Source organism: Canis lupus, chromosome 10, assembly GCF_011100685.1.
Source record: "Canis lupus familiaris isolate Mischka breed German Shepherd chromosome 10, alternate assembly UU_Cfam_GSD_1.0, whole genome shotgun sequence".
In the NCBI taxonomy this organism is placed as follows: Eukaryota; Metazoa; Chordata; class Mammalia; order Carnivora; family Canidae; genus Canis; species Canis lupus.
The window spans coordinates 27,487,768-27,515,308 of record NC_049231.1 but is presented as its reverse complement, the minus strand read 5'-3'; the positions used below and the strand labels follow the sequence as shown (position 1 = coordinate 27,515,308).

The 27,541-nt window shown below is 51.3% G+C and overlaps 1 protein-coding gene across 6 annotated transcripts in view; it reads right to left on the bottom strand.

Moving 5' to 3' along the window:
* The window catches only part of PLA2G6 (phospholipase A2 group VI), a 60,192-nt gene extending 44,465 nt beyond the window's left edge, over nt 1-15,727 (bottom strand). For 4 of the 6 annotated variants that reach the window (XM_038550611.1, XM_038550610.1, XM_038550614.1 and 1 more), the window contains exons 1-2: nt 15,597-15,727; nt 4,661-5,046 (exon numbers count right to left, since the gene is read on the bottom strand). In XM_038550611.1, the coding sequence (XP_038406539.1) occupies nt 4,661-4,959 (299 nt within the window). In that variant the 5' untranslated portion in view covers nt 4,960-5,046; nt 15,597-15,727. The remainder of the gene's footprint in view (nt 1-4,660; nt 5,047-15,596) is intronic. The other 2 variants (XM_038550612.1, XM_038550613.1) reach the window with 2 other exon arrangements.
* Between the last annotated feature and the right edge of the window lie 11,814 nt (nt 15,728-27,541).

Below are 27,541 nucleotides of genomic sequence, written 5' to 3'. Positions count from 1 at the left end.
CCCAGTACGATACTGGGGATAAGGGGTCACAGGTGGTTAGGTAATAAAACCCAAGTATTCAAAGTATTCAGAAGATGCTGACTCCCTCCCCTCCCCCCCCCCAAGTGCTGCGGCTGCATGAGGAACAGGGACATATCTACCTGGAGCCTGAGCACACCTCGGCATTTCCCTTGCACACAATGCTGGACTCTGGGGAAGTTTGGAGCTCTCCAGGCAGAAGGGGACCTTTAAAAGACAACCCCAGGCACCTGGGTGGCTCAGTGGCTGAGCATCTGCCTTCAGCTCAGGTCGTGATCCCAGGGTCCTGGGATCGAGTTCTGCATTGGGCTCCTCACCAGGAGCCTGCTTCTCCCTCTGCCTGTGTCTCTGCCTCTCTCTGTGTGTCTCTCATGAATAAATACATAAAATCTGAAAGAAAGAAAGAAAGAAAGAAAGAAAGAAAGAAAGAAAGAAAGAAAGAAAGAAAGAAAGAAAGAAAGAAAAAAAGAAAGAAAGAAAGAAAAAGACAGAATCAGTACAATGAAGGAAGAAGGAAGGAATGTAGGAATTATTAAGGCTCGGCACCCCTCAGCACTAACCTCACTCCTCCCTCCACGACATCCCAATACGACATCCCTCCATCACCCACTAAAGCCTCCCGCAAAAAAGAAAGAACGAAAGAACGAACCTCAGGGGCACCTGGGTAGCTCAGTCGGTTGGATGGCCAACTCTTGATCTCTGCTCAGGGCACGATCTCAGGGTTCTGGGATCAAGCCCCACATCCTGTCTTGGGCTCCCACTCAGCAGGGAGTCTGCTCCAGGATTCTCCTTCTCCCTCTGCCCCTCCCCCTGCTCACGCTATTTCTCTCTCTTATAAATAAATAAATCTTAAAAAAAAAAAAAAAAAAAAGACAGAACCTCAGCACCTAGAGGAAGTCTAGTAAACCAAACCTTTCTTCTAAAACTTCAGGGGAGGGCAGCCCCGGTGGCGCAGCGGTTTAGCGCTGCCTTCAGCCCAGGGTGTGATCCTGGAGACCCAGGATCGAGTCCCACGTCGGGCTCCTGCATGGGGCCTGCTTCTCCCTCTGCCTGTGTCTCTGCCTCTCTCTCTCTCTCTGTCTGTCATGAATAAATAAATAAAATATTTTAAAAAAATAAATAAATAAAACTTCAGGGGGCTGGGAGTGGCAGGGAGACCCCGGAGATGGCTGCCCCTAGAAGCCCAGGCCCTCACTCTGTGGTCACACCCCAGGCCTTGGCATTGCTATTTCTGCAACTCTTCATAACCGCCCCTCCTGCTTCCCAGCTCACTCCCTTGACTGCCTTGAATCCAACAAGCCTCTAGTCCTGGAGAGGGGACGCGGCACACATCGGGCCTCTGCCAATATTGCTGAAGCTGTGTGAATACGTCACCCTCATGGCACAAACCTATGGGTGCCAGGCTCCTTGCTGGGTGCTGGGGGTTGTACTGGGGCAAACAAGACAGACACAGCTGCTACTCTCATGGGGTTTGTGGTCTACCAGGAAGGTGGTCTACTGAGCATGGGGATGGAGTACTACAGGACACGAAGCAGCAGTGCCTACTCTAGCTTGAAGGTCAGGCAAAGGTGAGCAAAAGTGAGGCAGGCCAAGAAGGGGTGAATATTCTAGGCCAATGACATAAGAGTCTAGGTGAAGGCCGGAACACAGGGTGGTAAGAGCTGAGACCAGGGGAGAAAGCAAGGCTTGATCACATGAGCCCTTTCAACCTGAGCTAAGCAGGTGATAGGTTAAGGAAATAGGGAGTTCTTCAAAAAGTGAGGCAGGGGAGTAAGCGATCAGATTTGTCTTCTAGAAAGATCACTCTGACAGCAACTTGGAAGAAGATGTGAGGAGAGCAAGACTACAGGCCAAGCAACAGGCTGGGAAGCAGAGTGCAGCTGGAGTCTGTGTGTACAATGACCGTGGTCTACAAAGAGAACCAGCAGCAAAATGGAGAAAACAAGAGCCCGGATTTTGGACTGGCAGGTGGCTGGGATACAGGCCACACTTCCCAGCCTCCCTTGCAGTTAGTTGTGGCCATATGACTAGGTCCTGGCCAATGGGATTCAGATGGAAGGCATGTGTGCCACTTCCAAGAAGCCCCTTAAACCTTCCTGCTGACTGGAAAGGTGGCTGTGATGCCTGGATCTGGCGTGGCCATCTGGGACCATGCAGTGGCCTACAGAACGAAGGCCACACATGGTGGAGCAACAAGACAGCAAGAGCCTGGGCCCCTGGGGCCTCGGGGGGAGCAGAACTGCCACACTAGCCCCCTCTGCAGCGGTTGTCACTTAGGAGAAAACTAAAATGCCATCCTGTTTGGGGACTATTGTGTTGGGCTTCCTATCACTCAAGCCAAACCCAAACATAATTGATGGAGAAGGAACAGCAGATTCAAGATATGTTTGGCAGGGGAGCCCAACCGAATTCAGTAAGGACCTGGATCTGCGGTGGAGGGAGCCCGAAGAATCAGGGATTGATCCCGGGCTTCTGGGCTACACAGCGTGTACAGGGATGGTGATGCCATCTGCTGAAGCAGAAATGCTTGGGTGGGAGCAGGTGAGAAGAAGAAAAAGAGTCCAAAGCCAAGTGAGGGATGTCAGGAATTCTGAGAGGAGATGCGTGCTTGGCTTGAAACCCCACCCAACGCTCCCTGTTCTGTCCAAACACACAGAAAACACAGCGGCACAGAAAAAAGAAATGGCTTAGGAGCCAGAAGACACAGATTCTGTTTCTTCACTGCTTCCCATGCAACCTTGAATGACTCACTTATCCTCCTGCATCTCTGTTTTCTTATCTGTAAAATGGGATACTGTCTTCCTTGCTTACCTCGACAGGTCATCGGAGGATGTGCTAATATACCATACTATAATGTGCCCCCCAATTAAGGGTAAATAAACATGTAGCTAATAAACTGCTGGCAAAGAGTTTAACTCCCTGGGATGGAAGTCTGCCTGCAGTGGGGCTTGAGCTTGCTGGGACAGATCTGGAATCCTATTGAGAGACACTGACAGCTGCCAGGACTTGGTGATGGCAGTTGGTGGAGCCCCCAGGGCAGCAACTGAAAAGTAAGGCTGAGTGGCCCTCCAGAGAGTGGACCCACTGCCCTGCTCAGCTGTGCATTCCCATCAGCAGCCCTCAGCTTGTGAGCCTACAGAGAGGTTCCAGAGCCACAGGTGGAAACCTGCCCTGTCCTGACCAAGGCCAGCCAGATGGCCATCAGCTCAGGCCCACCTGTGCCCACAGTGTGCACCACCTCTGCCGTGTCAAAACTGGTGTCCGGACTAGCTGCTGAGCCCAACAGCCCACTGTGGAGGCTTCCGCCTCAGTTCCCTGTGGGACTAGACATGAATTCTCCCGATTGGCCTCCTCTACTCTCTTCCTGTTGGGTGGATCCTGACTCCCAGTTTGCCACTTTCTGAGACTCCTGCTGCCACGCCTCCTCAATTGGAATGACCCTAGAGGTTCCCTCCAGCCTCAATTTTTGCCAAAGCCCTGCGCCCACTGGGGATCCAGTCCCGGGGCCATCAGCCCTTGGGTACCCCCTGACCCCCCTTGCCTCTGCATGTCTAGAACGACCTTACCCACTTTCCTCTGCCAGACACATTCCTACTCATTTCTCCAGGCTCCAAGTAGCCCACCAGGAAGGGCTTGCCCACTTCTGTCCCCACTGTCGGCTCTGCCACAGCTCTCTTCACATGCTGGTTACAATGCCTGCCTGGCATGTGACCTCCACCAAAGACAGCACGTCAGGGCACAGAGCGTATCTTGTCATCTCGCAGCACCAGCTGGGTCTGGCCCAGGGCCTGGGACTCCCGAGCTACTGCAGGTGCCTGGTGCCTGGTGAAGGGATGGATGGCTGGGTGGCAAGATGAGTGAATGAATAGAGTAAGGGAGTAAGGCCCATCAGCACTTGCTCAGCTCAGGGCCGGTCTGCCAAGCTCCTCTGGACCCTGCATTTTGGGTGCCTGGCCACTCCTCTGCCCTTCTGCCAATCAGCCCTGCAGCTGGCTCAGATCCCTCAGCCCTGTTCTGACTTCCTACCACTTCCTCCAAGCCCACGGGAGACCCAGCATGTCCTGAAAGGTGACCACTGTCTACCCCTTTATGGTCTCCTGAACACATGTTGGCTGGTCCCTACGAGGACAGTCATGCCTTTAGAGACCCAGGGCTGGGACGCCTGGGTGGCTCAGTGGTTGAGCATCTGCCTTTGGCTCAGGTCGTGATCCTGGGGTCCTGGGATCGAGTCCCATGTCATGTTCTCCATAGGGAGCCTGCTTCTCTCTCTGCCTGTGTCTCTGCCTCTCTCGCCTCTCTCTCTGTGTCTCTCATGAATAAATAAAATCTTAAAAAAAAAAAAAAAAAAAAAAAAAGACCCAGGGCTATAGGTGATCCCTGGGCCTTATCGAATTTGACCCTTCTCAGCTTTTCCTCCATCTGCAGGGGGCCAGCCTGACCCACCTTCTATCCTCATGCCCCTGCTTGGGGGACCCTGATGGGCCAGAAGGTGCAGAGTCTAAGAGATCCTTCTCCCCACCCTCTCCCACCCTTTTCCAGAACCCTCAAATGTTGGGCCCATAGAAGCTGCTTTTTGGCCAGGGGACCTCCAGTCTGAGAGGTCAAAGGAGAGAAGCATGTGTGGCCACTGACTGTCACCCACCGGAATCCACTCTGTGAGTTCCTGGGGTTGACCAGGATGCAGTCCCAGGTACGATTGGGAATGTTCTGGAACAGAATCAGCTGCCCTTCATCCCGAACCCGGGCACTTGAGGTGTAGTCCGCCACAGCCACCTCCTTCACCCGGAACGGGTTTGAGAACAAGTTGGTGACACTACTGAGGGTATTGACCAGGCGGCCGAAGAACTGCATTTTCTGTGGGGCAGGTGAGGAGGCCCCGCCGCCTGCTCCCTCAGTCTGGAAGAAAATGGAGTCTCTGGTCAGCCGGGCGTGGTCTCCCATGCCCACCTCACCACGCACAGGTTTCCTGCATGGGCTCCCAGATGGCTCCCCACCAGTGCTGTTCCTGGATCCTGTGCCAGGAGGGACCTGGAAAGGAGAGGGGAGAAAGAGAGATGGCACTGAGTCAGGGTAAGAAGGCCTGAAGTTACAGAGTGGCCACCACACACAGAGGCCCAGGACTGTCCCACTTCCTGGCCAGTGTCCCCATCAGGGCCTCAGCCTCCTCTTCTGGAGCATGGACCATATCGCTCCAGGAGGGATGGCAGATGTGAATGCACATCACAGACGACCCTGTTCTGTCCAGATGGAGGGGTTCTCCCCTGTGAAGTCAAGCACTGACATCCTAGCATTCAGAAAGCGTGGCATGGGGACACCTGGGTGGCTCAGTGGTTTAGCGTCTGCCTTTGGCTCAGGTTGTGATCCCGGGGCCATGGGATTGAGTCCCACATCGGGCTCCCTGCATGGAGCCTGCTTCTCCCTCTGCCTGTGTCTCTGCTTCTCTCTCTCTCTCTCTCTCTCTCTCTGTGTGTGTGTGTGTCTCTCTCATGAATAAATAAATAAAGTATTAAAAAAAATAACAAGAAAAGAAAAGGAAGCTTGGCCTGAGTCATTCCAATTCCACAACTAAAACTAGTGTCCCGTCTCGACCAGATACAAGCAGGGGACCAAGATCGTCCCACACCCCGTCGGGGGTGGGGGGACGGACTTTGGGCATGGGCCTCCAATGTCTGGTGCCTTTCTCACTGCCTTACCAAGGAGCTCGGAGAGGACACGAAACCGAGTGCTGGGTTCACGGAAATGAACGTGAACGAAAAGACTCAGAGACAGCGACTGCGACGGCAGCGGTGCGTGGGGATGGAAATGTTATGCTGCAGATTCAAAGGGTCACAGTTTCTGCTGTGGAAACTGTCCCCAGTTCAGGTGATAGAATTCGATGTCTCATATTTTCCTAGGTTCTCAGCAAATATACTGCATTCCTAAGGCTGTGCCACCAAAGCTGCGTGACATTTAGACAGAGGCTGCCCTCTGGTTCTGTGCCAGGAAGTCACCTGCCAAACGGGACAGGGGACAGGGCAGTGTGGGCACCCCGGAGGAGAATCAGCAGTCAGGGGACACTCGTCGCACTCTGGGCCAGCTGTTGAGGAGAGGATCAAGCTTACGGATTAAAGGAATAACAAGAAGCCTCAAAGAATCACCTCTACAGGGAGGAGGAGCCGATAATGATAATTGTACCAGGAGACGTTTACTGAGCACTTACTAGGCAGCAGGCCCTGAGATAAGCACCTGACGCGACTGTCCCCTTTCATGCTCTGCAAGAGGCATAGAGCCGGAGCAAAACTGCTCCAGTCCTTACCAGCTGTATGTCCTTGGGCAAGTCACTTAACCCCTCTGTGTCTCTATCTGTAACACAAGAAACACGACAGTGCCCAGTAACAGAACCTGGCAGATAGTAAATGTTCAATAAGCATTAGTGCTCTTTGACTACCCGCCCTTTGACACACGAGGAAACTAAGGCTTAGATTGCAGAGCTTTGAAAGCATCCCAGAGCTTTGTAAAGTCCTTCCTCTTATGATCGGTAGTAAGATGTGGTGTGAGCAGAGAATGAGCCTCAATGTCCCCTTTAAAATGAAGACAACGCTCAGGGCACCTGAGTGGTTCAGTCGGTTGAGCATCTGACTCTTGATTTTTGGTACAGGTCGTGATCTCAGGGTCATGAGATCAAGCCCCACATTGGGTTCTGCACTCACTGTAGCATCTGCTTGGGATTCTCTCTCCCTCTGCCTCTGTCCCTGCTCTATCTCTCTCTCTAAATATTTTTTTTTTAAATGAGGACAATGCTCCCCTCTAATGTGCTATGAGGATTACATGGGAACATCCTTTTTTTTTAAGATTTTATTTATTTATTGATAGAGACACAGAGAGAGAGAGAGGCAGAGATGCAGGCAGAGGGAGAAGCAGGCTCCATGCAGGGAGCCCAACATGGGACTCAATCCCGGGTCACATGAGAACATTCTTAAGAATGTTTAGACCTGTGTCAAGTTCCTTCTTTCTTCTGCACTTGGGAACTGAGAGGACAGAGGCGCTGGGGTCCCCACGCCCTTCTCCAGAGCCAGGGGAGAAGGGAGGGACCCCAAGAGAAGACACGGGAACTGGTCCCTGGAAAAGAAACCCCCAAGATGGAAGGCATGGCATGCATATCAGTGTGCCTGTACAGAACCAATCTCTATACTGACATTATAGGAATTGTAAATTGTGATACGTTCACTCCAGAGATACCGCATGGTCATCAAAAGCCATGATTGTGAGGATTACAGGTCAGGAAGCACGTGGTGGCGGTATGACCCTATGACATCAGGTCCATGACACTCCCGGGGGTGTTTGTGGGCTGCTAGGCCCCTGCCTCCCTACATAGCCTCTCCCAGTAGGTCCTACTGACCCTGTCAGCTCCACACCACGCACAATTCCAGAAAGTGATGGGGTCTCGAGCCTCCTTCCCTCTCCAGGTTGATTTATCTATTTGCTATGTCCTTCCTCTCCCTCATCCTCCTGCCAGACTGTACACTTAATCACACTAATCACACCAAACCCTCGGGTGCCTCTCTCTGTGATCTGGCTCTGGTCCAAGAACTTTACATATACCAATCTTTCATCTGGACCATTGCCCCGGGGCGCCTGGGTGGCTTAGTCAGTTGAGCATCTAATTCTTGATTTTGGCTTAGGTCATGATCTTGGGGTTGTGAGACAGAGCCCCAGTTTGGGCTGTGCTCAGCAGAGAGTCTGCTTGAGATTCTCTCTCTCTCCTTCTGCCCCTCTCGCTGCTTGCATGCTCTCTCTCTCTCAAATAAATAAGTAAAATCTTTTTAAAAAATCTGTACCACCACTCTATGAAATTTTTAACCATTATTTTTTTTTTAAGATTTTATTTATTTATTCATGAGAGATACAGAGAGAGAGAGAGAGAGAGAGAGAGAGAGAGGCAGAGACACAGGCAGAGGGAGAAGAAGCAGGCTCCATGCAGGGAGCCCAACGTGGGACTCGATCCCAGGACCCCAGGATCATGCCCTGAGCTGAAGGCAGATGCTCAACCGCTGAGCCACCCAGACACCCCAAATTGTCACCATTATTATCCTGGTTTTACATATGATTATCCTGGTTTTACATATGAGAAAATCAAGGAACAGAGAGGTAAAGTCATGGGACCTACATCACACAGCTAGTAGGTAAAAGAGCAAGAGTTAGAGCCAGACAGCTGGCTCTATATAGTCTCAGCTTTTTTTTTTTTTCCTTTTAAAGATTTTATTTATTTATTTGAGAGAGAGAGTGAGAGAGCACAAGCAGGGGGTGCAGCAGAGGGAGAGGGAGAAGGAGAAGCAGACTCTCTGCTGAGCAGGGAGCCTGATGTGAGATTCAATCCCAGGGCCTTGGGATCATGGCTTGAGCCAAAGGCAGACGCTTAACTGAATGAGCCACCCACACATCCCTAGTCTGAGCATTTTAAGGACAGGTGCTCAGTCTTTTTCACCTCTGTACACTCGCCCCTGGCACAAGCTTGCCTCTCAGAAAGTCTGATAAAACATAATTTAACTGAATAAAAATTATGCAGCAAAAAAAGGGTGATAGAAAAAACATTAAAATATTCTGAGGATATTGGGTTCATGGGCCATTTTTTTCTTTTCTCTATTTATCAAATGGATGGAAATATGCTGTTTTTGTTTTTGTTTTGTTTTTAATGATTCTATTTGTTAAAGACATAAGAGTGTAGGCTGAGCCCCTGGGGCCCCCAGCTAGGGAGACAGGGTTCCCTGGGGGTCAGGAACAGCTTAGAAAAGCAGCACAGAGGCTTCCCAGAGAACAGGTGGGAGGCACCGGGAGAGAGGCTCACAGGCAGTTGGGGGTGGGGGGTCGGGGGCACCAGCACCCACGAGCCCACTTGGGGTAAAGGGAAGAGTCACTGAGGGGATGACATCCCACCCCAGTGGAGAGACACCTTCCTCACGGGTCCCCAGGGGCTGGTGGTTTAGGGCCACCTTCCACACAGTGACAGCTGCCTGGCCACCAGAAGGACAGACAGGTCTGGCTCCCTCCCAGCCTTCCAGGGTGGGCGTCGGGGTGAAATGACACAATGGAGGGAAAGTGTCCAGGCCGCCGGCCGACTGTGGGCACAAACAGAGGCCATTGTTATCACAAGGTGGAAGAAAGGAAACTAAGCCCCCTGGGTCACATCCTGGAACGATCATAACAGACCAGCCCGGAAAGAGGCAAGTGAGAAGCAGACAGGGCGCATGCTTGTGCTTCCTTCTGGCTTCTGTGCTCTTCCTCCCATCCCACCCCTGACCTGGGGGATGGGGAGCAGGCTCCTTCCAGCACAGCCAGCGGGGAGGACCCACAGTGGAGGACCCACAGCGGGGAGCAGCCCCCCCACCCCCCCGCTTCCTCCCCCTCTGGCTTCTCACAGCCACTTGCTCTTGACCTCCCTGCCTGATCAACACCTGCTTTTACCTGCTGACAATGGTTCTCTTTGGCTCCTCACCTGGGCTCGCTCCCTCTGCCTAAATAACAGGTGACACAGCTGCCACCAAGGTCATGTGATAGAGGCCGTCTGCTCCTGGGCACCTGAGGCTCCAAGCAGCTCTCTGCTGCCCCAAGCAGAAAAGCCACAAACCCAAGAGCTTCTGTGGCGAAGGGGGACACGGACAACTCTGCTCATCCACTCCTGCAGTTCCAGGTGTCGGTGACGTCTTCCCTACTGTGAGGCATGAGGCGGGAGATTTCTGGCCTGTTCTCCTAACTTCTGCTCTGTGGTCAAAGGCCCAGCCTGCCTGCTTGATTCCTTCAGGGAAGGCTTAGAAAGCAGCTGCTGGGGAAGGCAGCCCCAGAGGAGAGGAGCCGTCAGGCAGGAAGGACAAGCATTCGTGTCCCCCTTCAAGAGATGAAGTAACTGAGGCCTGGGGAGGCCTCAGATCATGGGTGTTGGAAGGGCAAGTGAAAGTGGAACATGTTGACGTCCGCCAAAAAAGAGAATGAACAAAAAAGCCATAGTGGGGTCAGAGGGAGATTAGAACCAGCAGATGGCATCCTTGGTGAGTTCCCCAGAAGTGGTTGATTGGGTTCATAAAATGAGTAGTCACAGGGGGACCCAAACCCAGTCCCTGTCCCCTTGGTTGTGGGGGGAAAGAGTCAGGAAAGGATGACTACCCGAGGTGACTCCTGAGCTGAACTTTGCAGTGGGGACCCAGGCAAGAGGCCTCCCCACAGACGGAGCAAAAGAGAACGTATGTATAGGAGGGCGTGGGGACAGGAGCCTTCGTGACCTGTCCAGGAATGAGCATTTTCATCAGGCTTGGGTAGCGAGGGGGAGCGCGGGCACAGCCATGCTCAACATGAATACTGAGCACCCCAGAGCCATTTTGCCAGCATCTGCTTTAGATCCATGCTCAGAGCACCCGGTGACGGTGACGTGGGCTCTTTTGCAGAGGCCACAAGCTCAAGAAGTGCAACAGTGGGCGGGGAGCAAGTGGCTGGTTAGAGGGGGGACTGGGGAGAACCCCGCCCTCAGATGTCTGGTTCCACCTCCGCTGTGAATTCCCCTGAGAGATCCCAGGCAGGTCTCAAGCAAGAGGAAGTGCAAAGCTGCCAGGCCCTGGGCCCCCTTCCCCCCACCTCCTCCTCCAAACAGTTCTCTTTCCGAGAAAGAGAGAGAGGCCCTGAATTTTCAAACTTTCTAGCCTGTCCTACCTGGAATATCCTCCCCTGCCCCCTTTACTCCCATCTTTGCCAAAGCCTCTGCTCATCCTTCAATGCCCAGCTGCTCCCCACGAAGGCTCAGAGCACCAGAACTGGTCCCTCCCGCAACACTCCCAGCTTGCACTACAACACCAGGAGGACTAGGTCCACCGCCCCCCTACAACCCCCTCTGTGCCTGCCACAGGATGCAAATCAGATGCTTACACCTGCCCAGTGGCTCCTCACCATCTTTCAGAGAAAGCCCAAGCTCCAGGGCGGGGATATAAGCATCCACATGACCTGGCGAGCCCACCTCCTGCACCCCTACTTCAACCACACTGCACCAGAGCCTTCTAGAACATGCCACTCTCATGCCCCCATGTACCTGCACACGCTCCTGCCTACACTGTGCTGCCCACTTTGCTCCTCTCACTGTTAGACAAACAAATAAACCCTTCCTGTCCTTCAGGAGTGACTCACGAGCCATCTCGTCTAAGAATCACAGCTGTGCTTCCCCTACTTTCAGCCCTGGGGGTACCCTCACATTGCCCCGTGGTTCCCCAAAGGAGCATCCATCCTGAGATAACAATGGTGTGTCTGTTGGTTTGGGTTGCCCTCTTTCTTTGTTTTATCCAACCACATAGCCTGCTGTTCCTGATGAACAGTGGCTATTTCATAAATGTTTGGTGAATGAGTGAGGACAAATGAATAAACCCCTGGAAGCCCACGGGGCCGGCACCATCGAGGCACCCTCTCCTCCTCTCTTACTCCCTTGGCAGTGGTACCAGGCCACATTTCCTATTCCCCTCACTCAGAGCTGCCCAGCACATCACCATGGTGGAAACTCTCAGGAGAATACTTCCTGGGCACTTGCTAGGCTTCCCAAGAGGCAATGAGCTGTGATCTAGAAAGTCTGGTTTTCTACACCTGAAGCTCATAGACTGAACTCATTCAGGCTCCCAGCAGAGAAACTCTAGGAGCCCTCTGCTTCCCTCTCGACGAAGCCTGGCCAGAGGGGCAGGACAGCTGTCCAGGAGGTGCGTGACAGGATCCCACAGGCAGCCAGGCCAGGAAGCTGACCTCACAGGACTGGCCTCGTGAGGGATCCTGGGAGTTGGAAATCAGGCTTCCCAAGCCCCGGCTGCTTATGACAGGATGTCCCGTGATTGGAACAAGTGGCACGGGCCAGCGACCCCCTCCCGTGCAGCTGATGTCTCCCCCATCCACTGCCCGGGGCCGGATGGTCAGAGCACCCAGCCCAGGCCGAGCACGGCCGCCTTCCTTCCTTCGGCCCCACCAGCCGTGCCTCTCAGCACAGCAACGCATCACCACACCCCAGCCTACACCCTCTCCCAAGGCCACCCCGCTTTATGGTTGGCACAGGGTTCCCACACCTGGTAGCTGCCCCCAAGCTCACAAATGCCTGTGAAGGAAGGAAGGTGCTGGTGTTATCCTGTTTGGCACCAAAGGAAACTGAGGCCCAGAGAAAGGAAGTGGGAGATGTTGCCTGGTGGTGGGACACATGGCTGCTTCTTTAGACTCCAGAACTATACTAGGCAGAGGGCCTGCAAACAGTAGGTGCTCAATTAGCGCATGGGAAAAGACTGGATGAAAGTAAGGGTGAGGGTCAAATGTCCTTTCTGTCCCCCATCTGAACCTCTGGACCTCCAAAGCTGCCTCCAAAACACAAATGTTCCTCCCGTGTTCTCTCTGACCCCAGCTCATCCCAAACTCTTTCCTAATGTGAGTGAGGAATGAGGAAGGGCTTGCCCCCATTACTTTACACACCAAACAACACTGTTACGTTCATCCAGACCACTGAGCACACAGCGCCTCACCAAGTGTCTGAGATAATCACCACGTTTAATCCTCAGAACACTCCAGAGTGAAGGTGCACTTCTACCCATAACACGTAGGAAACTGAGGCACAGGGGCTCATGTAACTTGCCAGGGTCTGAGCCCTATTAGTTAGCATCCGGAGCACCACCCCAGCATCCTCACACCACCTTCAGGAGGAAGCCTGAATGGAAAGTGGCTGAGCGGCTTGCTTTTCAGCCTCTCGTCCTCCAAACACTAAGGCTCGCATCTAAAAATGCACTGCTGTCCGTATGAGCCACAAAATGCCCTTCAGGAAAGGAAAAGGTGTCTTTTTCGTTTGCTCTGCTCAGCTGGACCACAGCTAGCAGCAGACTGCCCCAGATGGGTTGCTGGAGCTCTCAAGGACAGGAGACACCAATAACTTGGAGAGATCTTTGGACTCGTGCCTAGGGACAGGGTGGCCCATTTTATGATTCGCTCTATAGATACTCATCGAGGACCCACTCTGTGGCAGGCATTGCTCTAACTGCTGAGACTCCACTAGTGAACTAAACAGACAAAAATCCCTGCCCGCCTAGATCTTCTATTTTAGCGAGGGCTACAAATAATAGAGAAGATAAACAGGCAAAACATATATAGGTTTTAGATGCTGGTTAGATGCTGAGAAGAAAAGGAAATCAAAGAAAGGAGATAAGATGTGTCGAGGTAGAGACTGAAATTTTAGGGTGACCAGGGTAGTCCTGACCAACAACTTGACCTTGAATAAAGACTAAAAGGAAATGAGGCCAAAAACTGTAGGGATATCTAGGTGGAGAGTTTTCCAGCCAGAGGGAAGAGCAAATGCAAAGACCCTGGGGCTCCAAGAACAGCAAGGACGCCAGTGAAATCAGAGAGGTAAGAGAGGACCAGGCAAGTACAAGTGAGAGGAGCCATTGCAGGTTGGAGCCAAGGAGCAACATTAACACATCATTGGCTGGGATGAAGGGTATTGAGAGGCTTCTAGAATAATTTCACAGCTTCAGCCAGAGCAATGGAAAGAATACTGCCATTTCCTCAAGATGGGAAAGTAAGTGGGAGGGATATTGATGGAAGGTAGGGAAGGGTGGAAGGGGAGATCTATCAGGAGCTTAATTCTAAATATCTTTGATTTTGAAATGCCTACATTTGAGGTGTTGAGCAAGCAATTATATAAGTGAGTCTATCATTCACAAGAAAGATCTAGACAGGACTGGAGATATAAATTTGGGTGTTGTCAAAGTAGAGCTGGTACTTAAAGCTATGAGACCGGATGAGATCACCTGAAAAATGAGCATAGATTAAAAAGAGAGAGAGAGAAAGAGGCATTTCAGGCAGGGACCTATTAAAATGTTCTCCCAGGAGCCACCCTCTACAAAGGGAAGCTCATAACAAGGCCTCCTCTCCCCTTCCACACATGCCCCACACAAGGGTGCAGACGCGCACGCACACACAGCGCTTCCTCTATTTCTTGGTGATGTCATTCTGCTGAGTGAGAAGGAAATTCTCATTGAGGACACTGTCACCCAATGAGAAAGTCATCAGTGGAAGGGAGAAAAGGTGCCCTGGGCACTGAGACAACAGCAGGATGATCACACAGGCTCCGGTGTTATCAAGAACTCCTTTCAGGGTGCAACTCCAGTCTCATTAACTGGTGTGACCTCAGGCAACCCATTTGCCCTCTTTCTTATGTTCAATAGCAATAACATAGGCTCCTTTGAGGGTAGCCCAGAACGCAATAAACAGCCCCAGAGCCCCATAAACAGCCCGTTGATATTTGTTAAATAAATGAGGAATGAATGAATGGCAAAAGCAACAACAGAAAAGCCCGACTCATAGCTGCATGCACACAGCGGTCCTTCTACTTGTCTTTCCCTCCTTTTGTCATTTTATCCCCTTCCCTTTCCTGGCTGTGACACAAGAGCAAAACTATGCACTGGTACGGAAACATGCCAGTTACAAAGCTTTTGCCTTCTACATTTTCTCAAATTTCCAATCTCACGGCAGCCTTATGAGGGCAGGAAATACAATCCCCGTTACAGGCAAGGAAACTGCAACTTGGAACAGAAAACAGCCTCCAAACTCCAGGAACATTTAAAGGCAGAGACAATAACAAAAACACTGTATTCAGCCCAAGGGTGGGGCACTTGTGTTGCCAAACCAAACCTGCCCAACATCCTGTTGGGTGGGTTAAAGGGCAGGTGAGGGAAAGACCCAGAAGCTCAGAGGAAGGGAAGGTATTTGTTTGGGGTCATGTGAGTAGCCCATTAAAAAAAAATGGGCACAGATCCCTGAGCCCTATGCCCTCCTTGTCCCACAGCCACGGGCCTGCCCATCCCAGTCGCATGGTCCTACAGGTCACACCTTCTCGGTCACCAGCTTCCAGGCCATCTCTGGGAGCAGGAGGTGGACACAGAATTGGTGGGTTGGGAGACCCTGGGGTGGGGAGGCTCTGGGGAAGGTGGGAGGGAGCATGGAGGGGCGCAGGCACAGATGAAATCTGGAAGCACATGAGAGACAATAAGCAGAAACAGGGTGATGGGACTCAGAAAGGGGGGAGAGTAAAATGGACAACAGCGGAAACGCCAATGGAGAAATGCAGACAACAGGTGAAGTGGGAGATCAGGTAGGAATAGAGAGGCAGAAAAGTTGGGAGCACTCAGAAGGGCACGGGAAGGTAATGGGACAATCAGTGCGGCTCAGAGTGAAAACTGGGGGCCTGAGAGTTGGAGGGGAACAGGGAGGGGCTGACCAAGGAAGTCAGGGATAGACGGGAGACACACAAGGGAGACGGGGGTCCTAAGGAGGGACCCAGGGCCGAAGCTGGCGTCCCTGGGGAGGTCCCAAGTTCCGTATGAGACGGGAGCCGTCACGGATGGGAGTTGGGAGCGCTGAGGGATCAAAGGGCGGAAGCTGCGGGCACTCCGGGGGTCACATAAGGGTCAATGGAGGACACGACTAACAAACGGGAACACGAGGGAGGCCGGAAGGGAGGTCCGGGTGGAGACCACCGAATCTGGGGCGCCGAGGAGGTTTGGGAAGGGCCCCCCAGGCCCCGCCTCCCCTGCGCCGTCACTCACCTCGCCTTACTCAGCACTTCTACTTCCACCTACTTCCGCAAACAAACGAGCCCGCGGCCACGTGAGGGCCCGGCCGCCGCCCTCCGCCAATCACCGAAGCCGGTGCCCGGCCGCCGCTGCGGCCCCGCCCCCGCGCCGCGTGGGGGGCGCACGAGGAAGGCGGGGGCGGGGCTCCGCCATGTTTTCTAACTGCCCAATGGAAGGGGCTCTCAGGGCCGAGGGAGGCCGGGCTTCGGGTTGGAGCCAATCCTCCGCGGCGGGGCGCGGCCATGTCTGTGCGGGGCGGAGGGTCCTCGCGCCGGCTCGCTGGCGGACATGTTGATGAGGGGCAGGAGCCGCCTCCTCCTCCGCCTTCCGCCTCCTGAAACGGTCTGAGACCTGGAGCCTGAGCCTCCCGAAGGACCGCCCGAGAGAGAAAAGGGAAAGGAGCCAAGACGCAGGGCGGGGCAGGGAGGGGCCTGCTTTGATTTTGCCGGGGACCCCCCAGATTGAGCAACTAAGAATCTTAATTTTGAATTCTTATTCAAAAGAGCTAATTCTTTTAAATAATTAAAAGATGATTAATTTGAATTTGGCCTCAACTACCAATCATTTACTTATTTTTAAGATTTCATTTATTTATTCATAAGAAACTGAGAGGCAGAGACACAGGCAGAGGGAGAAGCAGGCCCCACGCAGGGAGCCCGACGTGGGACTCGACCCCGGGTCTCCAGGGTCACGCCCTGGGCTGAAGGCGGCGCTAGACCGCTGCGCCACCCGGGCTGCCCACAGATCATCTTTTAGTTCAAATAAAAATCACTGAGGGGACGCTTGGGTGGCTCAGTGGTTGAGCGTCTGCCTTTGGCTTGGGGCGTGGTATCGGGGTCCTGGGATCAAGCCCCACAGCTGTAGAATCATTACAGCTGGGCTCCGCAGGGAGCCTGCCTATCCCCTCTGCCTCTGTCTCTGCCTCTCTGTGTCGAATGAATGAATGAATATTTTTTAAAAATCACTAAGTACAGTTGTGCTAAGAAAGTGTTCATTGTTATCCGGCAGCCCTACACCAAGCTGACCTCAGGAAGTATCTTAGCACTTTTAGTAGAAATGTGGGCAAATGACTTGGTCTCTGTGAACTCCTCCTTAATAAGGACGTTGTGACCTACAGCTAAGTTCCTCTCCCTACCTGCACATGGAGGGATTGCAGCAAATGGTCGTTGTTATGATTAGTAATGCTGAGAAAGGCACACTGGTGACTGCCTGGGTTGTAGTGACAGATGTGCTTCTGAGCAGATCGTGTCAACTCCTATTTGTACAGAGCTTCGCCGATTACAAAGTAGTTTGACTTCACATCCATCATCTCTGGAGTGTCCACTCTTGTCTGCATTTTACAGATGAGGAAACTGTTCCTTAAACTGAGATTTGAATTTTGCTCAAGAGTTTCAGCTTTGAGTTGAGAGAACTAGGTAAAAACTCAGACTTCTCACTGAAAATATTTTGCCCTCCACACCCCAAATAAGTGAAGTTAGGACGATGGTTATCAGGGAGCTTGCAAAAGGCCAGGCATTCCTGCCTCTACAGAGTAATCTGACCCAAGAAGACGCGTAGGTTCAGCGGGCTGAGTCTCATTTTTCAGCAAACACCCTGGTATTCAAAGTGGGTCTGCAAGACAAGTTTGGCAACGCAGACACACAACTGAATCTGAAAAGTAGAAAAGGCCGAGGGAGGCTGGACCAATTGTTAAAAACCCTCAAAGATCCATGAAAGAAATTTAATCTCAGGGCCTAATGAAGTTGAGTGCCTGCCCCCCCCCCCCCCCCAGGTATTTCTGGTGAAACTGTGAAATGAATGGATAAAGCAAGAAATGAGATATAGCGGATTCTTAGGAAGCACTGAATGAGCAAGCAATGGGAAGGGAGGGGCAAATAAGCAAAATGAGATACACTCTGTTGGGTTTCTGTTGGATTTCTGCATTGGAGCAGTTTGAGTTAAAGAGCTTCTCTTGAGGGGCTGTGCCAAGAACATCTCAGAGGGGCTTGCAGCTACAAACACCTCAGAGCAAAATGTCTGCTTTCTAGGAGCCCAGAATCTGGAGAGTTAGACTAGACCACGTCCCCTCCCTCAGAGTTGGATAGAAATGTGGCTAACTGGGGCACCTGGGTGGCTCAGTCAGTAACTGTCTGACTCTTGGTTTTGACTCAGGTCATGATCTCAGGGTCATGAAACACAGCCCAGTGTTGGCCCGGCACTCAGCCAGCTGGGCATCTGCTTCAGATTCTCTCTCCCTCTGCCCCTCCCCTGCCCCTACTCTCTCTCTCTCAAATAAATAAATAAATCTTAAAAAAAAAAAAGGAAATTTAACTAGCCAACATACTAATGGCATGGTTTTACACTCTTACCTTGTTGGAGCCTCACAACAATGCTGAGAAGTAGTACTCTTGCCTTCCACTTTATTGTTGAAGAAACCTATAGGGGGATGCCTGGGTGGCTCAGCGGTTGAGCGCCTGCCTTTGGCTCAGGTCATGATCCCAGGGTCGGAGGATCGAGTCCCATGAGTCCTACGTCAGGCTCCCTGCATGGGGCCTGTTTCTCCCTCTGCCTGTGTCTCTCATGAATAAAAAAATAAATCTTTAAAAAAGAAAAAAAAAGAAAATAAACCTATAGGTTCTGCAAAGGAAAATAATCCCCAGAGTCACATATCAATAAAAGGCAGAACCAGGGTGCCTGGGTGGCTCAGCTGGTTAAGCGTCTGCTTTCAGCTCAGGTCATGGTCACAGGGGTCCTGGGAGTGAGGCCCTCCTTGGGCTTCCAGTTCAGCAGGGAGCCTGCTTCTCCTTCTCCCTCTGTCTCTCCCCATCTCCCCCTGCTGGTGCTCTAGCTCTCTTTGTCTCAAATAAATAAAATCTTTAAAAATAGGGACACCTGGGTGACTCAGTGTCTGCCTTTGGCTCAGGTCATGATCCCAGGATCCTGGGATCCACACAAGGGGAGCCTGCTTCTCCCTCTGCCTGTGTCTCTGCCTCTCTCTCTGTGTGTGTCTCTCATGAATAAATAAAATCTTTTTTAAAAAATCCTTAAAAATATTAAATAAATAAATAAATAAATAAATAAATAAATAAATAAATAAATGGCAGAACCAGGATTAGGACCTATCTTGTCTTTTCTTTCCCTCTCCATAGAAGGACCCACTATATGCCAAGCAACGTTCTTGGTGCTGAGCAAACTACGGTGAATAAGACAAAAATCCATGCCCGCCTGGCATTTACAGCCTTGTGGAGGAAAGACAGATGACAAACAAGATCAAGTCAAACAGAGTGTGTTTTTCTAAAGTCTTTGGGTGAAGTGTCATGATGTTAGCATCTGTCTTTCAGAAAACCTTGAGTGGGAATCTGGGGTTGTATATGTGAGGCGCACTAATCCTTATGTTTTGTGTGTTTGAACACTTTTATAATTAAAAAATTGAGGGGAAAGTATACAGGATGATAGAGGGTGATAAGTGCTGTGGAATAAGAGCAGGAGGGAAAGAGGAGGGAGGGGTACAGTTTTAAACAAAGGGGCCAGGGAAAGGCCTCACTGGGAAGGGAGATATTTAAATAAAGGTCTGAGGGAGACCGGGGAGTGAACCTGGGAAAGAGAGTTCCTGATGGAAGGAATGCTATGAGCAAAAGCCCTGAGTCAGGAGTCTCCATGGCTTGTGTCGGGACAAGCAAGGAGACTGGTGCACCGGGAGTAGTGTGAGAGAGCAGGAGCATGGTAGGTGATGAGGTCAACGGAATATCAGGACCTGATGCACATTGCAGATTATTTTTAAACTTTGGCTTTCATTCTGAGGGAAATGGGGAGCCATGGGAGGTTTTTGAACAGAGGGACCTGATTGGGTTTACATGTTAACAGATCATATCTGTTGGGTGAGAAGAGACTGTAAGGGCGAGGCAGAGGCTGGGAGGCCGGTGAGGAAGCTGTTCTAGAAAGCGGGATGAGAGACAATGGTAGGACGCATTATCCCATCTAATCATCACAACTGTAGAATCATTACAGCTGGGCATTGTGTCATGAGAAAACGTGTACAGTATAGAAGACATTGCAAGAAGGTATTGTTGAACTCTGTCCTGTGGGAAGCTTATGGGATGGCTCCTGAACAGGGGTGGGCACACTAACCCCCCCCCCATCATGTGTTCCTATAAACGAAGTTTTTTTGTTCTTTGATTTTTTTTATATATATTTTTTATTTATTCATGAGAGACAGAGAGATGCAGAGACATAGGCAGAGGGAGAAGCAGGCTCCCTGCGGGGAGCCCAATGTGGGTTTCGATCCCAGGACCCTGGATTCACGACCTGAGCCGAAGACAGATGCTTAACCGCTGAGCCACCCAGGTGTCCCTATAAACCAAGTTTTATCGGAACATAGCCACAGCATTTGTTCACATGCCTATGTTGTCTACAGTAACAGAATCGAGTAATTGGGACATAAACTACATGGCCTACAATGCCTGATCTATTTCTATCTGGTTCTTTACAGAAAAAAATATACCAACTCCCATTCATAAGTTGAGTTTCAAAGGTTGAATAGAAGTTAGCCACCTGGATTAGGAAAGTAAAAACATCCCAGGTGGAAAGAACCGTAAGGGCAAAAGTCAACATCACAAGATAGTGTGGATCGTCTGGGGAGCTGCAAGAGGTTGAACCCTGCTAGAATCCAGTGTGTGAGCAGGTGACTGGGCAGTGAGCCACAGAGGCCGAGCATGAATGTTCTCGAGTGCCAGGCCGAGGATGTAGAACTCATTCTGCAGCCGGTGGGAGCCCCGCAGGGCGAGGAGCAGGGAGCTGAGGTGGGGAAAAATCCCCCTGCTGCTGTAGAGACATGAGTGGAGGCACAGAGGCCACCATAATGTGTGGTAGCTGTGTAATGATTACACTGATTATACGGCTTCTGACTTGATGGGGGGAAGCCATAGAGGCTTGTGCCCTCTGGAAGGAAATGAGTGCAGGTGACCTTGGGCTGTGAGGCAGCAGCCACATGTGTTCCCATCCCAAGGAGGAAAGCCAGGCCTGGCCAGCAAAAGCAGGACTTGCCCACTCTGGGGGCCCCTCAGCCCAGCTCAGGGGCTCACAGGACAGACTATGTCCTGAGGAGAGGCTGGTTCTCAGGGCCTGGAGGCCAGAGAAGCTTTGCCAAGAAGCTAGCCTGAAGGGCACCTGGGTGGCTCAGTGGTTGAGCATCTGCCTTTGGCTCAGGGCGTGATCCCAGGGTCCTGGGATCAAGTCCTGCATCAGCCAGGACTCTGCCTCTTTCTGTGTGCCTCTCATGAATAAATAAATAAATAAAATCTGTAGAAGAAGAAGGAGAAGGAGGAGGAGGAGGAGGAGGAGGAGTAAGCCTGAACCTGGATTCTGAAGGGTGGTGAGGGTTTGCAGAGGCTGAGCAGAGGGCACTTCAGGCAAAGGTGGGGGACATGTGCCCGCAGCCATGCAGAGTCTAGCCTCTTAGGATGGAGTCTAATGCAGGGTTCTTGGGGGGTCAGAGTGCGTTAGGTCTTCATCCCTTTCTCCTGGGCCTCTCATCCTCACTTCAGTTTCTCAGCCAGTACCACTGGAGCACCCACTAGGTGCACAGCCTCACTCTCGGTTGGGTAGGGACACAAAAGATATGTCTGCTCCTGTCCTGAGGATTCACAGTTTAACGCAAACTTGCCTCAAATACATAGGTGATTGTTTATTGGGAAGAAGCACGGGACAAGAGGCAAATAGGGTTTTCCCAGAGGAATGAGAAAATTACAGGGGATCGTGTTGCAGACCACCAGGCAGGATAGACTAGGGAATGCCTTAGTAACAGAAAACCCCACAATTGCATTGGCCTAACACAAGCTTATGTTTTTGTTCACACTATATATCCAGCATGGGGAAGGGGAGGGGGTCTGTTTATCAAAGTCACTAGAGGCATCTTGTGAAATTTAGGGTTGTTTGTTTGTTTTAAAGATTTTATTTATTTATTTATGAGAGACACACAGAGAGAGGCAGAGACATAGGCAGTGGGATAAGCAGACTCCCTGCGGGGAGCCCGATGTGGGACTCAAACCCAGGACCCCAGGATCACGATTGAGCCAAAGGCAGACCCTCAACCACTGAGCCACCCAGGTGTCCCTCAAATTTAGGTTTTGGGGGGCAGCCCGGGTGGCTCAGCGGTTTAGCGCCACCTTCAGCCCAGGGCGTGATCCTGGAGACCCAGGATTGAGTCCCATGTCAGGTTCCCTGCATGGAGCCTGCTTCTCCCTCTGCCTGTGCCTCTGCCTCTTTCTCTCTCTCTCTCATGAATAAATAAATAAAATCTTTTTTTAAAAAAATTAGGTTTTGAAAAAAATAAAATAAAATAATTTAGGTTTTGGATGAGAGGTTGGATTAGAGGTTGGATGAGAGGTTGGAGGCCAAGGCAGCTGTCCAGGAGAGACGTGCAGTGGCTGAAACGGACAATAGGGAAGAGAGAATTAAAATAAGTCAAGGAGCTGGGGCACAGAGACTTGGTGACTGCCCAGCTGAAGGAATGAGGCAGAGGGATGAGGCAAGGATGGCAGCCCCGCATCTCCCTGGGGTGACTGAGCGGAAGGTGGCCTCTCCAGCCTATTAGGGAAATGAGGGGAGGTGGCCTCAGGTTGCTTGTGACCCTCATGACCATGCTGGGTTGGACAAGCCAGAGGAAGCACAGAGGGAAGTCCTTGCCAGCTGGGCAGGTGCTCAAGCAGATCTGGCCCACAGACATGACATGCAGACGGGGAGCTGGTGAGAGAGACCTGGGAGTTGTTAGCACTGGGTGGCACCTGAGATCTTGAGGGGAACTGAGGTCCCCCAGGGAGAGGAAGAGGGGGCAAAGGCCATGGCTTTGAGCTTCACTAATCCCTGAGCTCCAGGGGAAGCATCAGATGGAGACTGAAAAGGTAGGAGGGAAGCCCAAGCCTTTGAAGCTGAGAGGAGAGAGCCATAAGGTCAAGTACTGTCAAAGGACAGGATAGATTGGAAGGGGAAGTGGACCCTGGATTCAGCAGCAAAGAGGTCCCTTCAGGGGATTGTGGGGTCAGAGCCAGACTACAGGACAGGGAGGTGAGGGGGCAGGAGAGCTCAGAGGTGGTGAGGCAGACTGGGGCTGCAAAAGAAAAGGGGAGGCTGGGGGCTGGAGTGATGAAGAGTGACACGTGCAGGCCGAGGGTAGGGGAGGTTGGGGATGGCAGCCACTTGGGGAAATGCTGGTGCTGAGAGAGAAGATGAGAGCTGGAGGGTGGGCTTGAGAGTCTGGGAAGAGGAGAGGTGGCTTTGGGACAGCTTCTGCAGGGGCAGAGGAAGGGAGGTATTGAGGCCAGGCCTCTCAGACAGCCGCCCTATCCTCAAGTGGAAGCAAGGACAAAGCAGTGCCCGTTTTTCTCCCCACTGGACCCAGGACCCTAGGGACCCTAGGACCCTCGTGCAGGCACATCTTCTAAGAGGGAAGAAGAGGGGCAGCCTGGGTGGCTCAGCAGTTTAGCGCCGCCTTCAGTCCAGGGCCTGATCCTGGAGACCCGGGATCGAGTCCCATTTCGGGCTCCCTGCATGGAGCCTGCTTCTCCCTCTGCCTGTGTCTCTGCCTCTCTCTCTCTGTGTCTCATGAATAAATAAATAAAATCTTAAAAAAAAAAAAAAGAGGGAAGAAGAGGGGCAGGATTCCTGTACAGGATCCTGGCTGCCCACAGGGAATGCTGGAGTGTCTTGCACCCATGAGCCACTCAGATGGCTCCCCAACAAAGCCCAGGGGTGAGGCTTAGCCAGGACAGCAGGAGACAGCTCAGTGCTCCCATCAGACCAACCTGGTTCAAATGCTCCTGTGCCAGGGACTGGCTGTGTGGTGTTGGGCTGGTAGTCTCACCTCTCAAAGTTCTGATTTCTTGTCCACAGCACAGCGATGATAACACCTAACTCCGTAAGTGGTGGCAAAGATTAACAGCAATCAGCACCAGCAATGGGGTGCTCTCTCTGGACAGCTGGTGAATCCATACATGGGTCTGTTTCCTCAGCTGATCATTTGTGCCACCACTGCCCTCCTGCAACAGGGAGGGCTTTCGTGAGAAGGAAAAGTTAAATCATAAAGACACCGAAATGTGATGAAAGTACAGGTCATTTGGGGAGATGGTTGGTTTATTTAGCAGTAGGAGGCAAGAGCTGGGGAAACATACAGCCTGCAGGCAGATCTTAGGTACTTAGCACGGTGCCTGGTGCCTAGGAAGCAACTCAGAAACATAGTGATAAGTACTACGCAGTAATAAGCTGGGAAGACCCATGGGAGGTGTGAACAAGTGGGGACAAGACAAGGTGCCAGAAAGGATCCCGTGCCATCACTCCCACCCAGCGCAGGAACCCACCTGATTCAGTCAGTGGAGTGCTGTTCCGCTAAGGGGGGCTGGGAAGGCCCCAGTGTCCAGGGATGGGAACTGGGGAGTAGGAGTGGAGGTGTCTGGAAATCAAATCTCAGGGCAGGAAGGGCCTCCAGAGAACACTTGGCCCGAAATCTCAAAGCCAACGCTGGTCCCCTCCTAAGCAGCCGGTCACTAGCTATTTTACAATGAGGGACACACAGCAGAGTCAGCTTTCCTTTGAAGAAAGTTTATTGTGGTTTGAGACCTAATCCTAGGCTTTCACTGCAGATGGGGAAACTGAGGCTGGGAGCGAGGAATGCCCCACGCTGGGATCAGCCAGGGGTGTGAATGAGCTGCAGATTTAGGCTTGAGTCAAGCTTGTGGCTGTTCCTGAGCACCCACTATTGGGCAAGGCACCTACTGGGGGACTGGGGTCCTGCAGGCATACGCTTGGGTGCTATCTGGTTTTTTGGACCCCTGGCCAGATGAGCAGAGGATGAGCTGGACCAGTCAGAGTTGTGCGGGACTTAGCTGGCAGAGGCACTCCCTCCCTGGAAAGTGCCAACAAGGCCCCGCCCCGTGGGCAGGAGGTGGGGTCTCTGGCTGGGCGGGGGCAGCCCTGGCTTTGTCACTCGCCCAGGGAAGAAGCAGGTTTCTCTAGAGGACTCCAGAGGACTCATCATCTCTCTCACCCAATATCTATCTATCGATCTGTTATCCCACACTAGGCACTGTGCCACAGGCTTTTAAGTGTGAACACATTAAATTGTTTCACAATCCATGAAATTGGCACTATTAGTAAGCCCAGTTTACAAAGGAGAAGAGTGAGACTGGGAGTGGTTAAGTCACTGCTGGGGAGGGGTGGAGGCCAGGATCTGAACCCTCAGAATACCCTGAGAGCCCCTACTTAGGCAAAACAGAACAGAGGAAAATAACTTGTATTAAGATCAAAACTGGGGGCACCTGGGTGGCTCAGTGGTTGAGCATCTGCCTTTGGTTCAGGTTGTGATCTCAGGCTCCTGGGATCGAGTCCCGCATAGGGCTCACTGCACAAAGCCTGCTTCTCCCTCTGCCTCTGTCTCTGTGTGTCTCTCAGGAATAAATACATAAAATCTTTTTTAAAAATTGCAGGAATGACAGAATTTCTGTATGTTCTTCACCCAGACTCCCCAATTGTTAACACTTAATCACATTATCTTTATAATTTCCTTTCTCTCTTGTTCCGAACCATTTGAAAGTAAATTGCAGACATCATGCCCCTTTACCTTTACATATTCCAACATGTGCTACCTAAAATCAAGGACACTCTCTTACCTGGCCACAGGAAAACTACCCAAACCAGAAAATTAACATTAATTAATTAGCTGGTGTTAGCTGGTCTACAGGCCTCATTGGGGCTTCACCAATTACCTTCATAATGTCCTTCATACCAACAGAAAATCCTGCATCCCACACTGCATTCAGTGGTCGTGTCTCCTCTAATCTGGAACAGTCTCCTGACTTTTTCAAGATCTTGTATTTATTTATTTATTTATTTTTAAAGATCTTATTCATTTATTTGAAAGAGAGAGAAAGAAAGGGCACAAGCAGGGGAAGGGGCAGAAGGAGAACCAGACTCTGCACTGAGCAGGGAGCCCAGGGCTCGATTTCAGAACCCTGCGATCAGGACCTGAGCCAAAGGTAGATGCTCAACTGACTGAGCCACCCAGGCACCCCCTTATCTTTCACTTTTTTTTTTTAAGGTTTTATTTATTTATTCATGAGAGATACACAGAGAGAGGCAGAGACAGAGGCAGAGGGAGAAGCAGACTCCACGCAGGGAGCCCGATGTGGGACTCGATCCTGGGACTCCAGGATCACTCCCTGAGCCGAAGGCAGACGCTCAACCGCTGAGCCACTCAGGCGTCCCTATCTTTCCACTTCTAATTAATAATTATATTTAGGGCAATATTTTGAAACTATCAAATTTCACATTTCTCATCACATTTTCATATCCATTGATGATTCTTGGAATCCATTGTTACTAGAATGTTTGCCTAATGGTCACTTTCTTACTCTGTCATTCCTTCTACTACAAGGAGGAGCTTTGTTTTCTTCATTCATTCATTAATATTAGTATGGACCCATTGATTCTTCTTTTATTGAATGAGTTACGATCCATCATTACTGTCATTTACTTTGATATTCAAATTGTCCTAGATTTGTCCAATGGGAACCCCCTCTCATGCCACAGAGCTGCCACTTTTATGTTTTTTAAAGATTTTATTTATTTATTTGTGAGAGACGCACACAGAGAGAGAGGCAGAGACACAGGCAGAGGGAGAAGTAGGCTCCATGCAGGGAGCCCGATGTGGGACTCGATCCCGGGTCTCCAGGATCACGCCCCGGAGCTGCCACTTTTAAATATGACATTGCACTATGTCCCTTGACCTTGACCAGAAAGGAAGCCATGTCTGAGGGCAAGCAGTCTCTGCTGAGTGGGTACTGAAGTGCTGACGCCCTGGCGTGGGCAGGGTGGGGATGAGAGAAAGGATTTAGGCAGCATGGTGTCCAGAGGTGTTGTGCAGGTCACTGGGGATTCATTCACTAGTTGAGCACCTACTATGATTTGGGCTCTTAGGAAGCTCATAGAAAATGATGGGGAAGGGGGGACGAGTAGAAAGACCAACAATCACAATTGTGTAGTTTCTAAAATCAAGAATTTCTGTAACCCAAGAGGTACTATAAGTGGCTCTGTGAGAGATGTATAACTGTAGGGCAAGTGGGCAATCAGTTGTGGGGAGGGGGGTTGTTTGAGTGTCAGACTAATTTGCAAGTTCAGTCACTTGGGAAGCTAGCGGGCCAATCTGCAGATGAAACCCAAGGCCTTCAGGAGGTAAGAGAGAGGTGTCACCACAATCCCAGGTAGACCTAGGTCCAGAGGCAGGAAGGTATAACAAGGGCTCTGAAATAAAATTCTATTATATCGAGGGATGGGGGTGCCTTGCCAGTGACCACGGCTCCACACGAAGACCTCCTAGTTGAGGGGTCCTATGCCCTACCCAGTAAAATAAAGTAGGTACTAGAATATCAGTTTCACAGAAGATATGGCTGCTGGAGTAACAGACACTTCAGACGATGAAAACAGCGTGAACAAGGGAGGATGCAATACTCACCCGTCTTGCCCTCAAAGCTGCTCCTTTTGAGTGGATCTCCAGGCACCGAATGTAACCCTCACATTTATGCTGGAAGCCCCTACCTTGGGCACAGCCCCAAACATCTGGACCAGGAATCATTTGGGTCTGGATTCAAATTCTAGTTCTTGTACTTCCCAGCTGGGTGACTTTGGAAAGTCACTTGACCTCTCTGAGCCTCCACTCATGTATTTCCTCAACATGCACTCAGTGAGGGCTCATTAGGGGCTGAGCACTGTCCTGGGCACAGAACACGCCGTGGTGAACAAAGCAGACGAGAAACTTACATTCTGATTGGGTAAGACAGACATTAAATAGGGACGCCTGGGTGGCTCAGTGGTTGAGCCTCTTACCTTCAGCTCAGGTCATGATCCTGGGGTCCTGAGATCCAATCCCGCATCACGGTCCCTGCAGGGAGCTG